Source organism: Electrophorus electricus, chromosome 14 (assembly GCF_041902795.1).
Source record: "Electrophorus electricus isolate QZ-2024a chromosome 14, ASM4190279v1, whole genome shotgun sequence".
Taxonomy (NCBI): domain Eukaryota; kingdom Metazoa; phylum Chordata; class Actinopteri; order Gymnotiformes; family Gymnotidae; genus Electrophorus; species Electrophorus electricus.
Genome location: NC_137510.1, coordinates 14457234 through 14471816, shown reverse-complemented (window position 1 = coordinate 14471816; position 14583 = coordinate 14457234). Strand labels below are relative to the sequence as shown.

At 40.2% G+C, this 14583-nt stretch overlaps 2 protein-coding genes across 5 annotated transcripts in view; both read left to right on the top strand.

Annotated features, from left to right (window-relative positions):
- The window catches only part of macf1b (microtubule actin crosslinking factor 1b), a 28851-nt gene extending 20879 nt beyond the window's left edge, over positions 1-7972 (top strand). For all 4 annotated transcript variants that reach the window (XM_081696517.1, XM_027001678.3, XM_081696516.1 and 1 more), the window contains 18 exons: positions 133-288; positions 535-741; positions 834-953; positions 1089-1258; positions 1370-1529; positions 1638-1832; positions 3488-3613; positions 3699-3842; positions 3992-4180; positions 4274-4388; positions 4508-4674; positions 4835-4997; positions 5097-5248; positions 5403-5477; positions 5563-5680; positions 5763-5929; positions 6090-6207; positions 6344-7972. In XM_081696517.1, the coding sequence (XP_081552643.1) occupies positions 133-288; positions 535-741; positions 834-953; positions 1089-1258; positions 1370-1529; positions 1638-1832; positions 3488-3613; positions 3699-3842; positions 3992-4180; positions 4274-4388; positions 4508-4674; positions 4835-4997; positions 5097-5248; positions 5403-5477; positions 5563-5680; positions 5763-5929; positions 6090-6207; positions 6344-6369 (2568 nt within the window). In that variant the 3' untranslated portion in view covers positions 6370-7972. The remainder of the gene's footprint in view (positions 1-132; positions 289-534; positions 742-833; positions 954-1088; positions 1259-1369; positions 1530-1637; positions 1833-3487; positions 3614-3698; positions 3843-3991; positions 4181-4273; positions 4389-4507; positions 4675-4834; positions 4998-5096; positions 5249-5402; positions 5478-5562; positions 5681-5762; positions 5930-6089; positions 6208-6343) is intronic.
- Positions 7973-11361: 3389 nt separating this feature from the next.
- Positions 11362-14201, top strand: slc52a3-2b (solute carrier family 52 member 3-2b). The gene is made up of 4 exons (XM_027001569.3): positions 11362-11603; positions 12266-13348; positions 13433-13556; positions 13938-14201. Exons 2-4 carry the CDS (start codon positions 12318-12320, stop codon positions 14148-14150), a joined length of 1368 nt encoding a protein of 455 aa, XP_026857370.2. The 5' UTR covers positions 11362-11603; positions 12266-12317; the 3' UTR covers positions 14151-14201.
- Positions 14202-14583: the final 382 nt, after the last annotated feature.

Sequence of the window (14583 nt, the reverse complement as noted above, 5' to 3'; positions counted from 1 at the left end):
AGAAAAAAACTCTTGAAAAAATACTTATAATGTAGTAGAAACACTTGAAAGCTGTTCTAGATTAAATTAACTTTATTATCCACCGTACAGATTTGAATTAGCTTGTCCTTATTCTCTGGCCCTATTCACTAGGTTAAGTTAACAGAAGGACTTGGTCTGGCTAAGGAGTTTAACAGTAACATCCAAGATCTGCTGACCAAAATGGCAAAATGTGAAGAGGCCATAAATTCCCTGGATGCTCCCAGCTTCATCCTTGACACCATCAGCACCCAGCTTCAGGAACACAGGGTGTGTGTGTGTGTGTGTGTGTGTGTGTGTGTGTGTGTGTGTGTGTGTGTGTGTGTGTGTGTGTGTGTGTGTGTGTGTGTGTGTGTGTGCGAGTGAGAGAGAGAGATTGTATACATATAAGAGAGCGAGAGAGTGGGAGAGTTTTGTTTATGTGCATGTGAGCATATATAGGAATATTTTATCTATTTATGTATACTTTGATTTATTTTGAGCATTTCCATTGTATTCTCTATGTCATTTTGATAGATGTTGGTGAGTGAGGTCCAGTCATATGGGGAGAAGAAATCATTTGTGGAGAATGCTGCCTCCCAGCTCTCTGAACTCAGTAGGAAGGAGGACTGTGACGTGGTGCAGAACCTAGTCATAACTGTGCAAGACCGCTACAGGAAACTCTACCAGCACACCACTGAGAGGGGCAAAACCCTGGAAGATGTAAAGAAACAAGTTAAACAGGTGGGCTAACTCCTCAAATGGCTTAAACATAATGAAGTCATACAGTGAAAAAGGCCTGCAGGAGGTTTTGAACGATTTATCCCTGCATGCAGTTCAGTGAATCATGGCATCTCTTAATGGACTGGATGTCTGAGGTGGAGCAGACACTGGACATGCATAAAGAGATCACTGTGTCACATGAAGAGATCAAACAGCAGCTCAGTGAGCAGAAGGTAGCCTGCACACAGAAGCAGCATTTAAATGGATTAAAGATATAACACCAGTGCTTATCCAAGAGTTGTTTTTGAATCACTGACAAAGAGCTGATCAATGTTTAGAAAAAGTAACTTAATATATTGTCCTCACAGGAATTCCACAAACTCTTCCGTTCAAAGAGGCCTATGTATGAGGCCTGTTTGAAAAGTGGTCGCGCCCTCTTAGAAAAAGCTCAGAATTCTATGGACACTCAGCATCTTGAGAACATGGTTTCTGAGCTTAGAGACTCATGGGATACCATCAGTGGGAAGTCTATGGAGCGGTAAGTCTTCACTCACTGAATAGCTCCATAAGGGGTTGTCAGTTCTACCTCTCCTTATAATTTGAAGTAGGGTTTATTATCTTGCTGTAACTGATGTCTTCATTTCCTTAGGCAACATAAACTGGAGGAGGCCCTGCTGTTTTCAGGCAGGTTCACTGATGCACTCCAAGCACTAAATGACTGGCTGTACAGGGCAGAGCCACAGCTTGCTGAAGATGTGCCTGTTGGTGGAGAAAAGGACCTGGTCAACAATTTGATTGACAAACACAAGGTCTGAATTTTTTTCTTCCATTTCTTGGAAGCTTTTATCACTTTGTTGCGCTGAACTGAGTTGTTGGGTTTTCTCTTTTTTCCATTGTGGTTGGCTGTGTTTTCCTAGGTGTTCCAGAAGGAGCTGGGGAAACGAGCCGGCTGCATCCGCACGCTGAAGCGCTCTGTCAGGGATCTAACCCGTGGCAGCACCGCTGATGCCCACTGGCTGCAGGAGCAGATGGAGGAGCTGGAGGGGCGCTGGGAGAATGTGTGCAAACTCTCCGTGTCCAAACAGGCCAGACTGGAAGCAGCACTACAGCAGGTACCACCCATCACATCTCTTACTAGGAAAATGATGTGAGTGAAATCATTGTAACATACAGTACTGTGCAAAGGTTTTAGGCAGGTGTGAGAAAAATGCTGTAAACTAAGAATCCTTTTAAAAATGGAAGTGTTAGTTTATTTTCCTCAGTTAACAAAATGCAGTGAACAACCAGAAGAGAAATCTAAATCAAATCAATATTTGGTGTGACCACCCCTTGCCTTCAAAACAGCATCAATTCTTCTAGGTACACTTCCATACAGTTTCTGAAGGAGCTCGGCTGGTAGCTTGTTCCAAACATCTTGGAGAACTAATCACAGATCTTCTGTGGATGTAGGTTTCCTTAAATCCATCTGTCTCTTCTTGTAAGCCCAGATAGACTTGATGTTGAGATCAGGGCTCTGTAGGGGCCATACCATCACTTCAAGGACTTCTTGTTCTTCTTTATGCTGAAGATAGTTCTTACTGACATTGGCTGTATGTTTGGGGTCATTGTCCTGCTGCCAAATAAATTTGGGGCCAATGACACGCCTCCCTGATGATATTGCATGATGGAGATTTGGTTAGGATTAATGGTGTCCTCATTGCTGAGAAATACAGGCAGATACTTGTCCAACTCCATTTGCAGAAATGCAGCTCCAAACTTGCAAGGAATCTCCACCATTGTTCTCTGTTGCCTGCAGACACTCATTATTGTAACGCTCTCCAGCCCTTCAGCAAACAAACTGCCTTTTGCTACAGCCAAATATTTCAAATTTTGACTCATCAATCCAGAGCACCTGCTGCCATTTTTCTGCACCCCAGATCCTATGTTTTCATGCATAGCTGAATCGCTTGACCTCGTTTCCATGTCGGAGATATGGCTTTTGGCTGTAACTCTTCCATGAAGACCAATTCTGGCCAGATGTCTCCAGACAGTAGATGGGTGTACCTGGGTCCCACTGGTTTCTGCCAGTTCTGAGCTGATGGCACTGCTTGACATCTTCCAATTTCGAAAACCACTGCATCTACCATCCTCAACGTTGCCCGTTTCTTTGTGCTTCTTCAAAAGAGCTTGAATAGCACATCTTGAAACCCCAGTTTGCTTTTAAGTCTCTGTCTGGGAGAGCCCTTGCTGATGCAGTATAACTACCTTGTGTCTTGTTGCTGTACTCAGTCTTGCCATGGTGACCTGTGACATGAAACTGTCTTCCACAACTTCACCTTGATAGAAGAGTTTGACTGTTCCTCACCCAGTTTTAAGCCTCCTACACAGCTGTTTGTTTCATTTAATCACTGTATTTCAACCTACATATAAAATTGATGATCTTTAGCACCTGTTTGGTATAATTGGTTGATCATACACCTGACTATAATCCTACAAAATCCCTGAGTTTGTATAAGTGTACCTTTAAGAATTGATGCTGGTTTGAAGGCAAAGGGTAGTAACACCAAATATTGATTTGATTTAGATTTTTCTTTTGTTCGCTCACTTTGCATTTTGTAAATTGATAAAAAAAAGAATCAATTATTATTTCTATGTTTGAAAGGATTCTTAGTTTACAGCATTTTTCACACCTGCCTAAAATTTTTGCACAGTACTGTAGATCATATCTTATGACTGAACTGTAAAATATATTAAGTGTTATTTAATGACCTACCTGAGTTTTCCTCAGGCAGAGGAGTTTGATGGAATGGTTCACTCATTCCTTGATCATCTTGTGGATGTTGAGAGGACTTTGAAATATGGAACTCTGCTGGAGGAAGAGGAGCCCCTTCTGGAATTCCACACACAGCACCAGGTATTGGGGTGCTTCGAGCAAATATTTAAAGGGTAGAGGACTCACAACACTGTTAAAAGAACAAGCAATCTTGAATTTTAAACAGGCGTTGATGAAGACTTTGAGCAGTCAGCAGGAGGTGCTTGTGTGCATACAGTCATTGGGGGAAGAGATTCTCTCCTCTTGCCATCCCGATTCTGTTATCACCGTAAAGTCTTGGATCAGTGTCACAAAGACTCGCTATGAGGAGGTGAGTACATAAAACCTTTTTTAATATAATCATCCACTTTCTGCCTATGTTTAAATGTGTGTGTGTGTGTGTGTGTGTGTGTGTGTGTGTGTGTGTGTGTGTGTGTGTGTGTGTGTGCGTGTATGTGTGCGTGTGCGCGTGTATCTCAGGTGCAGACATGGGTGCATCAGCAAGCCGAACGCATCCAGGCCTCCCTCTCTGCTCTGGAGGCTGAGAGGAAGGAGCAGCAGTGCCTCCTGGACTGGATCTCCTCTGCTGAGGAATCTCTGAACCTCAGGGAGCAGGAAGCTCTGCCTGATAACATGGAGCAGACAGCAGAGCTCATTGCCCAGCACACAGTACTAATGCTGATTTATTCAACAACTGTCCGCACACATGCTTGCAGTTCCTGTTGCAGTCTAGAGAATGTAATATGTGATGCCTTTTTGTAGATTTTCATGGATGAGCTGAAGAGAAAAGTGCCAGAGATTGAAAGTGCCACAAAAGCCTGCAAACACAAGCTGACTCCTAAGCAACAAGTGTCTCCAATCCACAAGACCCCAACTAGTATGCACAGAGAAGCAAATCTGCACAACTCATTCATACATTGTGTTGTGACAGTCATAAAAATTTGTTTACTGTGTGTGTGTGTGTGTGTGTGTGTGTGTGTGTGTGTGTGTGTTTAGAAAGGAGAGGCCTGCTGAAGCCTCAAGCCCCAGTCCCTCTGCCCCTGGAGAAGCTGGAGCCTCACACCCCTCAGCTGAGTCAGCTGATCAGCCAGTGGCAGAAACTGTGGCTCCTTGCCCACTGCAGACAGAACAGATTGGATGAGCACCAGCAACGACTCAGAGAGGTCAGTACTAGGTGTCTATGCTACCGTATGATAATAATAGGAGCACTCTTTACTGTTAACAGTTTTGGGGGTACATTATGTTTTAATTTTAATTTAATTTTAAGGTGCAAATGTCTGTGTGACTGTTTCTTTTTTTCCAATTGTGGGTTTTTTATCCCAGTTGGAGGAGTTTGCCAATTTTGACTTCAACATCTGGCGCAAGAGGTACATGCAGTGGATAAGTCACCTCAAATCTCGGATTTTAGATGTTTTTCGTAGTATTGATCGAGATCAGGATGGTCGAATCACCCAAAAGGAGTTCATCGACAATGTTTTGGCTTCCAGTAAGCATTACTCTGCTATGTTCCTCAAAATAATAGTGGACAAACCATTTTTTTCTGTGTAATTATATCTGGTTAATATTTACCTTTGCTTATTGGCAGAATTCCCAACTAATTCCCTGGAAATGACAGCTGTTGCAAACATCTTTGATGTAAATGGTGATGGGTTCATTGACTACTATGAGTTTGTGAGCGCACTTCACCCAAGCCGCGACCCCTACAGAACAATAGATATAGACCAAATCAATGAAGAGGTACATATAAAAATTTATTTAAACATATATATATATATATATATATATATATATATATATATATATATATATATATATATATATATATATATAATATAATTTATTACTTGTATTAATAATTTTGTAATATAATTATTACAATTTAATTTCTTAGGTGAGTCGACAAGTTTCCCAATGCAACTGCCCAAAGAGGTTTCAGGTGGAGCAGATTAGTGCTAACCGTTACAGGGTAAGAGCAAATTAAGTATCAGGGTAATCACAATTTATAATGAATCTTGGGCTCATGTGAAATTAAATATCTGTATTGTTTGCAGTTTGGAGACTCTCAGCAGTTACGAATGGTGCGTATTTTGCGGAGCACACTCATGGTACGTGTTGGTGGGGGATGGACAGCCCTGGATGAATTTCTGGTCAAGAATGACCCTTGCAGAGGTAAAATAAACAATATATTGTTATATGCAAAAAGAAATGTAATCCAAATGTCCAGAAATGTCTAGCATTATTTCTCACACAGTGAAGGGTCGAACAAACCTAAAGATAAAGGAGAAGTATCTGTTGCCGGAGTCATTCAAAGCATCTGGTCGCAGAGGGAGCACTAGGGCTCTAGCAGTGAGCCGGTCCAACTCCAGTGTGAGCTTATACAGCAGCGCCTCTGCTCCCAGCAGCCCTTTAAGTCGCAAGGTCAGTCTCGCTACAGCAACCTTCACTGTAAAAACATGTATGCAACCAGATGTCACTGAAAACGCCTAAAGTTGTAATAGCTTTGAATCAACTAAATAAAATGCATCCACCCACCATGTATGTGCTAGCCGTTAGGTGTTCTGTGCTTTCACTGGTGCAGGCTCTATTACGCAGAAGTTTCTCTGGGGAGCGGTGCATTCGACCTAGGAGCTCAATAGCTGCATTAGGGACAGAGCAGTTCTCTTTGGATGGGGATGATAACTCTCCCTCACCCACAGGTTTGTGATCTTGAGTACTCAAGACCTCACCAAACACAATCCATGGAGATAAATCTTTGTATTTATATATTCTGATAACAGTGAGTAACGCATTCTTGTAGTGAGAGTCTTCTTTGTCATTCTCCGTATACCTCAGAGATAGCAGAGAGGCCTCCCACATGACCCTGCCCTCAGCTCCCACTGTGTGAAAGCAACAGGACTTGGGTTCCCAATTACACTGAGACCAAGAAAGAGGAACAAGCTATACTGAGGCAGCTGGCCTCAGCGGTCACACACCCCGGACAAGACTGTTCCTCACACACCCATCCGTGCTACTCCACATCGTGCTATTCCACCACCTGTGTGGTTCATGTGGAGGTAGAGGTGTAGTGAGAATTCTATCCTCTTGAGTTCAAAGTTAGGTAACAATAGTTCCTATCATAAAAAACGCTGTATTTATTTTTAAAATATTTTTGGCAAATTGTACTCAGTATTCCCTATGCTGTGTGTTATGAGAGACTTGAAGTGCTGGAAATCTCTGCATGGATATTAACTGCATGATACCTCTGGCCTCCCAAATACATGAGCTTATATAGCCTATTAGTTTACTGTCTGTACTGAGGTCATACCTTTCTTCATGAGCTGGGTGTGAGATTTAAAATATGGACAACACAAGATGCTGATGCCATTCTTTTGGTATTATCACTTACTCTGTTCTTACACTCAGACATACATAAATGCATATGCACACTAGTGTTCTGATTCATGCAGACAGTGATGCAAACCAAAACAAACAGACCTCATTTAACTGCCTTAAGGCTTAGACTAATGTCTTCTGTATTATGATTTGTATGGTCCTGTAAATCACTCATAAGGTTCTTTTATACTGGTCTTTGTAATTGTGGTTGTAGCCTCTCCTCAGGTGTGGTGAGTTATTTAGGACATTATCCAGAATTAGAATTTACAGGTTAAAGTTCACTGATACAAATACATATTTGAATTTCAATTATGGCATTTGTCTCGTAGACATAAAAGCATATTTTCTGCAATCAAATGTATAACAGTTTTAGCTTATGGTCTTCATCAAAGCTGCAATGGGTTTAGTGTATGTTAAGGTCTTTTTAGTGTAATTATTTTTCAACTTGTACTCACTGATAGGTTTAAAAAACAAGTTGAGTGTATCTGTAAGTGTCCCCCTAAGAGGATATGAAAGTGTAGGTCTCCATGAGATTAGCATGTTATGAATTGCCCCATATTCTGTGCCAGTCCTCATACCATTTTTGAGCCAAGAGAAACCACATGCATTTGATTTGCTTTTGCAGCATGTCTTGCTCAGGGCAGAGTCTGTGTATCAATACGTTTTCTGCCTTAAATACACGTGTGGATGTCGATATATGGCACTACCAAATCAAGGTGCTGATTGTAGCATTTGGTTCATGTCACATGTCACATATGCTGTTAGAGTGAGTTTTGAATGCTCAAGACATTAAAAACATTTAATATATGGTACACTTGTGACTGTAGTCCACTATGGAGTTACTGAAGGGTGTAAAATAATAATGCAAAATTCATGCATACATAAAACCATTTTTCTACTGCTCTACTGCTGTACCTTCACCCATGCTGTCTGTTATGATTGCTGGATTCTGTAAAACTTTGGAAAGAGTTTTTCCTGGCTATGCACCGTTCTGGTCAAACAAAGAATTGCATGTATTCATCACAGGTTACTTTAAATCATTGTAGAGGAATGTCACTAATAAGATGATGTCTCTTGTAAAATAAAGCTTTTTATAGAACGCTGTCTACAGTGTTGAACTTTTATAAATGTCTTTCAGTGTATAATCTTTTTTTCAGGATAGCAAATCTTGGGCTAGGTCCATGTAATAATTTGCCCTTTAATTATGTACTGAACCATTTTGTGGTTGTACCATTATAAGATAGAACTTATCTGACAACTTAGAATATATAGACTTTCAGCATAGCATCTCCATAGAAGTAAATAAAATGTCAGTAGCTGCTGAAACAGAAGTCTATGATATTGTTTTGATGTCATATTTGAGGACTTCACAATATAATTTTTTTAATGATTATATATATATTAGGATTTGCATGCTAATTCTATCTGGTGTAATGGTCCTTCAGACGAAAGTAATGATAACATGTCACGTTGTTGCTGGCCTGAGTGCCAATGGGCGTGGAGCAGGACGCACAGTGAAGCGCCTATAGACGAACAAGAAGCGCAAACATATACAAACAAAAACACCTTCACACAAACATTTTAGTCACGGTGCTGCAGCGCCTGCAGTCAGCGCAGGCGCTGTAAACGTGTCCCCTGCCTCACGCGTCCCGTGACATAAAGTATTTAATAACACTTTTGTAATTATACTACAAAGTGTTGTAGTGGATGGAGCAGCACAACCTATAAAGCTAAAATGGTTGTCTAAATTTTGGATTATTTTTTATTGCTGTGTTAGAATTTAGTCCACAATTGGAAAAGAGAATATACGGAGGCAATAAACTATCAAGGCTATTGAGTGATAGTCTGAGACATGTAAAATGTTGAATATATGAAATTGCATATAGGCGAGTTGTTTTTGTGAATATTCCATTAATAAAAGTTTCATTAAATAGTTGCAGTTCAGGTGAACCTTCCGATAGTCCTTTATACATGCATTTTAATGGAATAAATATTTTGACTGAGATTTAGCTAAGAGGCTGAGAGGCAAAATATGAAATATAGTCCTACCAAAGGGAACATAGACCTTACATCAATTCTAACCACCTGCTCACGTTAAGTGACAGGATGTATTTAGACTCTCATGGTGCTAGCATGGGATGCAGCTAAAATACTTGATTGAATTCAGGAGTTCATGATTCAGTGGCTGTGGTAATTAAACCATGCTTACTAAGAATTTCAATGCCTTGGATAATGAAACAGCTTGCCTCCTCTCTCACTGCCATTTTAGTTCTTGTGTCCACCTGCACAGGTACACAAACACCAGTTGCAAGGTTTTAACTTGGTTTTATTTTTGCTAAAAATAATATTAAAAAAAAAAACAGTAAACATTTAACTTATGTTTGTTCTATTTTCCTCTGAGATCCTAGCTTCTGTTTTTGTTTGTTTCAACACATTCAAGATTTGTGTTGACTAGCCCCTTGCCTGCTAGCACTGTGAATAAGTTCTTATTGATATAGGCTGCCATCACCAAACATCTCATGCTAACTGCTTTAACAGGTACTGGAGACAAACGTCTTGCTCTCTTCTTGGCCACTGAAAAAGACTGCATGTCTGACATATGAATTCCCCTCTCCATGTGAAACACTGCAGGCAAGATTAAACATGTGGCCATTAAGTTGTCAGTTTTTGTTCATGGGTATAAAAACAGTTATTCAAAACTTATCAGGTTTAGAGTTTTGTAAGCGCTTGTTAAAGCATGCAAAATATATCAACATATCAGTGAACAATATTGATATTGTATGGATATTTTATGAACAACGCGGATATTATATGGATATTAACAATGTGGAAAATGAGGAAGAAAAGCTCTAATCCCATGACATTTCCTCCCACTGAGGTCAGTGCCATTGATTTGGAATTTGCAGAGAACAAAAGGCATCCCAACCCTGCCAGGAATCACGACTCTAAAGCCAATGGATGGCTGGGTTAACAACGCTTACACACCTTCCTACACAGCAGCAGAGACATAACCCCTGTACTCAGCACCCCTGTCCTCTCCCCGGCCCACACTGACCAGCATCCTGGAATATTGACTCACTGCGTCATGAGAGCAGACACTGAGCGCTTGGCAAACATGGCAAGGCCAGACTGATAGTGGAGTCTCAGCCCAGAGTAGCAACAGTCTGCTTCCTAATCCCCAACTTATACTGCACCTGACCCTGTAAGATACATTCAGGACTGGAGCGCTTCAAAATCAGGTGAGAGTATTTACAACACAATATGGATATCTTAATCACACTGTGCTTAATGTATCATTAATGGAATAATCTCACTCATTTACAAATGGTGGTGGAGACTTCCTTCTTTTCTAAGATCAAGATAAATGCTTTCAGAGATTTTTGTTGCTGCACTATGTTTCGTGTTACAGCAAAAAAAAAAAAAAAAAAAAATTTATTTCTTAAATAGGAAGGGTTAAAATTCAAGATCAGATGATCTTCTCTACCTCTACATGACCTTAATAATACAGTAAAACATTCTTTATAAGATTTTGTGTAGCCACTCTAAACCAAAATATGAGGAACGGCATTTTGCTGGTAATATAATACTTAACCTTTAATTCTTTGTCACAATGTCACAATGATATTAATGTGTTTCATGGTATGGGAAGCACATAAGAATTTGGAATTTAAATGCACCAGTTGGCTAAATGTTTAAGTCAATGTATAGAGTCGACATTTTTCTCTCATAAATCACCAGGATTTAAATAATATTGTAGTAAAAAACAAATTATTCTTATGAATATTAGGTTGTGTATCATTTAGTTTTTACGCTTCTTTCATACTTATTATATCTATATTGTAACAAAATGTATTATGTCTATGTCTGCCACCCTGCTGTTCCTGAAGTAACTGATAAGTGTTACAGGAAACTGCTTCCTTCACATATTTTGTTACTGTTTTAGTGTCTTCAAAGCACAAGAAATGAGTTTAGTTAGGGAAAGCTCATTAAAAGGGCCAGTGACATTTTTCTTTTGCTTAGGAAAAGGGACAATTTGCTTGTTTCTTCAACAGAATTAAACCCAATATTAGGTGCAGAGACTTACAGGCATAAGAGATATGTCAAAAAACATTTGCTGTGTTTTCTTTGTCCTGATATATATAATAAGGACAAAGAATTAAGTAAATGGATAAGTAATCCGATGTATGTGCTAGCTAATTAGAAAACATTTGAAGGATATTCATTACTAACAACCAGGCGCATTTATGTAGGAACTGGAGGACCTGTCTCTACAACACATACCCATGTATTGTCTGCCAGACGTTTTAAACGAGAGCACCAATTACAGCTGAAGACAGGGAAAGTTGTTCTTGTTTTCAGCATTATGCTGAGCGCAGCCTTTGGTCTACTGCAGCCACAAGGTTAGGGAGGGGTGGAGGTGGAGGGAGTCTGGAGGAGGAGTCTGCCATGTCATAAGAAACACCCTCCCCTCTCTCTCTCTGCATCATCATGGCTGCCTATAAGGGGGTTGAGCACATGGCTGTATGTCTTTGAATAGTCAGAGGAAGCTTGAGCATTCGTGTACGATCTGCCATCAGGTGAACAGCGAGACAGAGTGACAATGAACAACAATGTGGAAGCAGAACAAATATGGCTCACACACGCTGGCTGATGTAATAGGACAGACTCTTTTCAGAATGCTTGAGTAAAATCTCCAGTGACTTGGCAGTTCCAATATAAGGTAGGCAATGTGTGGCTAAGAGCAGATTGTGTTTTAGCAAGAATTTAAAAAGGGTATCTAAGGGGCCTCGGCTTCTTGGTCATCAATACAGAGACAGACTGGAGACCATGAATGATGAATTTTACATTATTAAATAACATGGAGGAAATAAATGTGTATGCTATATGAAGAAAGGGAAATATAAGTGAATATTCCTGCATATTTACCTGACGTTGCTCTCATTTCCTTAGTAGGCAATGTATTGTTATGGATCTTTGAGTAAATTATTTAGTAAATGAGCCTGTGCAGATGATCAGTTGTAGAGTAGTGTACTTGTGGGGAAAGGTCACACAACCACAACCACAGACGTACAGATTAACTATGGTTATGACATAAATTTTTAATGTTTAAAATGTCTAAAGTTCTGAACTTTTCAGGTTGCTCCCATATAGTCACTTGTAAACACTAAGTTGTCTATTATGATGCAACAAGACATACATATGGAGTATGTAAGCTTGATTGCCAGACACATTATGAATTCAACTGGGCTGAGATGCATGATTGCTTCAGAGGGCAGTTCTTTCTATCAGCCACAAAAAAAGAGGCCAGAAAAATGCCATCTCTCTTCATAGAGAAAGTACTATGAAATGTATGCAAAAATGTCTCTGTCCATTTTTTTCCAGATGATCTGCACTGTCCATCAGATAATCCAAAGCCAAAATCATTCTTACCATTATGTCTCTGTTGACACATATGTTAGCTTGCCTCTTTGGCATTGGTTCATGGGTGGCCATCAATGGAATGTGGGTGGAGCTTCCACTGATTGTCCATGAGATCCCTGAGAGGTGGTGCCTGCCCTCCTACTTGACTATCATCATCCAGTTGGCCAACATTGGCCCACTCTTCATCACACTAATGCACTGCTTTAAGCCAAGAGTGCTGGATGAGCGACCCATCATCTACACCATCATAGTGCTAGGAATGCTGGCCACCTTCCTACTAGCCTACCTCTGGAAGCACACGCTAGTGGTGGGAGGCGCTGAACACAGCCTAGCCCTGCTCTCTCTCACTTTCCTGCTGTCAGTGGTTGACTGCACCTCTTCAGTCACCTTTCTGCCTTTTATGATGAGACTCCAGCCTCAATATCTCACCACCTACTTTACTGGGGAAGGCCTGAGTGGCCTGATCCCGGCACTTGTAGCTCTTATCCAGGGTGTGGGAGTGGTTCACTGCAAGAACAGTACAGGTATGGCAAATTTTAGCATGGAGAACTCCACCTGGGGGTCCAGTGGTGAGTTGCAAGCACACTACCAGCCAGCCAACTTCTCCACCCAGGTCTTCTTCCTGTTCCTCAGTGTCATGATGACAGTGTGTCTGGGTGCTTTTCTAATGCTCAACCACCATCCAGCCATGAAGCAGGAACGCAAGTGTAAGCGCTCTCTTGGTGATGCAGAGCACGAAGTGAAAGTTGGCATTAACCTGTCTGTAAAGAGCTCTGCTCCAGAGCAGAAACCTATGTTGGATCCTGTGGATGATGGAATGAAGGAGCCCTGCAGCAGTTTTGGGAAAGGCACCTACAGCAGAGCAGAAGTGGTCTTCATCTTTCTGGTCCTGGGCTGGGTCAGTGCATTAACCAATGCAGTCCTCCCTTCAGTGCAGTCCTACTCCTGTCTGCCATATGGAAATCAGGCATATCACCTGGCAACAACCATGGCTGCTGTGGCCAACCCTGTGGCTTGCTTCATTGCCATGTTTGTGCCAGTGAGGTAAGATCAAATGGCACAACCAGACAAGATAAATGGATGTAAGACTTTAATGTAGATGTATACTTAGCATTTTCTCTATTTCAGGTCTCTGTTTTTCATGGGGGTGCTCACAGCAACCGGTACAGGTTTTGGAGCGTTCATCATGGGCATGGCAACACTGAGTCCCTGCCCTCTATTGGTCTATCACGATTTAGGAGCTGCACTTACGGTAAGGCCTACATCATCAACCTGCCAACCCAACACAGCCAAGATAATTAATGACATGATTCTATTGTGCATCATTACAATAATGCAATGTAGTAACTATAGCTTATCTATAACTAGAGCTTATATGACATTCTAACTATACAATAACTATAAGTTTTGAAGTGATCAATGACATTTAATTCTTTGTTAAGAGCTTAATTAAAGCTTTATAAACTCATTACTGTAAACACTAGATATGCATAATACAATCCTTAAGTATTTTTATTTAATCCTTATTTATTCATTGTTTATTACATTATACAAAAATATATATATACTTTAGACATTGCGGTTTGTTATCAATTAATTTTGACTGTCTATCTGTTTCTTTGTCATGATACAGGTCATAAATTGGGTGATGTTTGTCCTCACTCTGTCCTATGTGAAGGTGATCATTGGCGTGATCCTGAGAGATGAAGGACGCAGCGCCCTCGTGTGGTGTGGAGCTGTAGTACAACTTGGCTCCATGATAGGCGCCATGATAATGTTTCCATTAGTTAGTGTTTACGAACTCTTTAAATCAGGCGATCCCTGCAACACCAAATGCCCTAAATGATATAAAACAATTAAGTCATAATAAAACAGTTGATAAATGTGTTACAGTTAACTACTTTGTGTAGTTTAATGTGAATGCACCACGGGAAAGAGGGACTTGTATAAGATAAGCCATGTGTTTTATTGTTCCAAAAATCCTGATGAAATAATATATCATCACAATAATAATAATAATAATAATAATAATAATAATAACCTACTGACTACCAAAAGTATCTGCCAAACTAAGTAGGTATTTATCGCAGTTGTTAATCTAAGACACAGTCCTGACATCAAATCTATGTTTAATGTAAAAAGATACCTGGTGAAACGTGCCGTGATATTCTGCCACTTAAAGGTTTCTACTCAGATTTTGTATATATTATATATATATATATATATATATATATATATATATATATATATATATATATATATATATATATATATATATA

What these genes read in the sequence shown, in the direction of transcription:
- slc52a3-2b (XM_027001569.3), top strand. Translation starts at nt 12,318, where the DNA reads ATGTCTCTGTTGACACATATGTTAGCTTGCCTCTTTGGCATTGGTTCA. An exon ending in GCCATGTTTGTGCCAGTGAG is followed by an intron (nt 13,349 to 13,432) that starts GTAAGATCAAAT and finishes TCTCTATTTCAG; the next exon opens with GTCTCTGTTTTTCATGGGGG. An exon ending in ATTTAGGAGCTGCACTTACG is followed by an intron (nt 13,557 to 13,937) that starts GTAAGGCCTACA and finishes GTCATGATACAG; the next exon opens with GTCATAAATTGGGTGATGTT.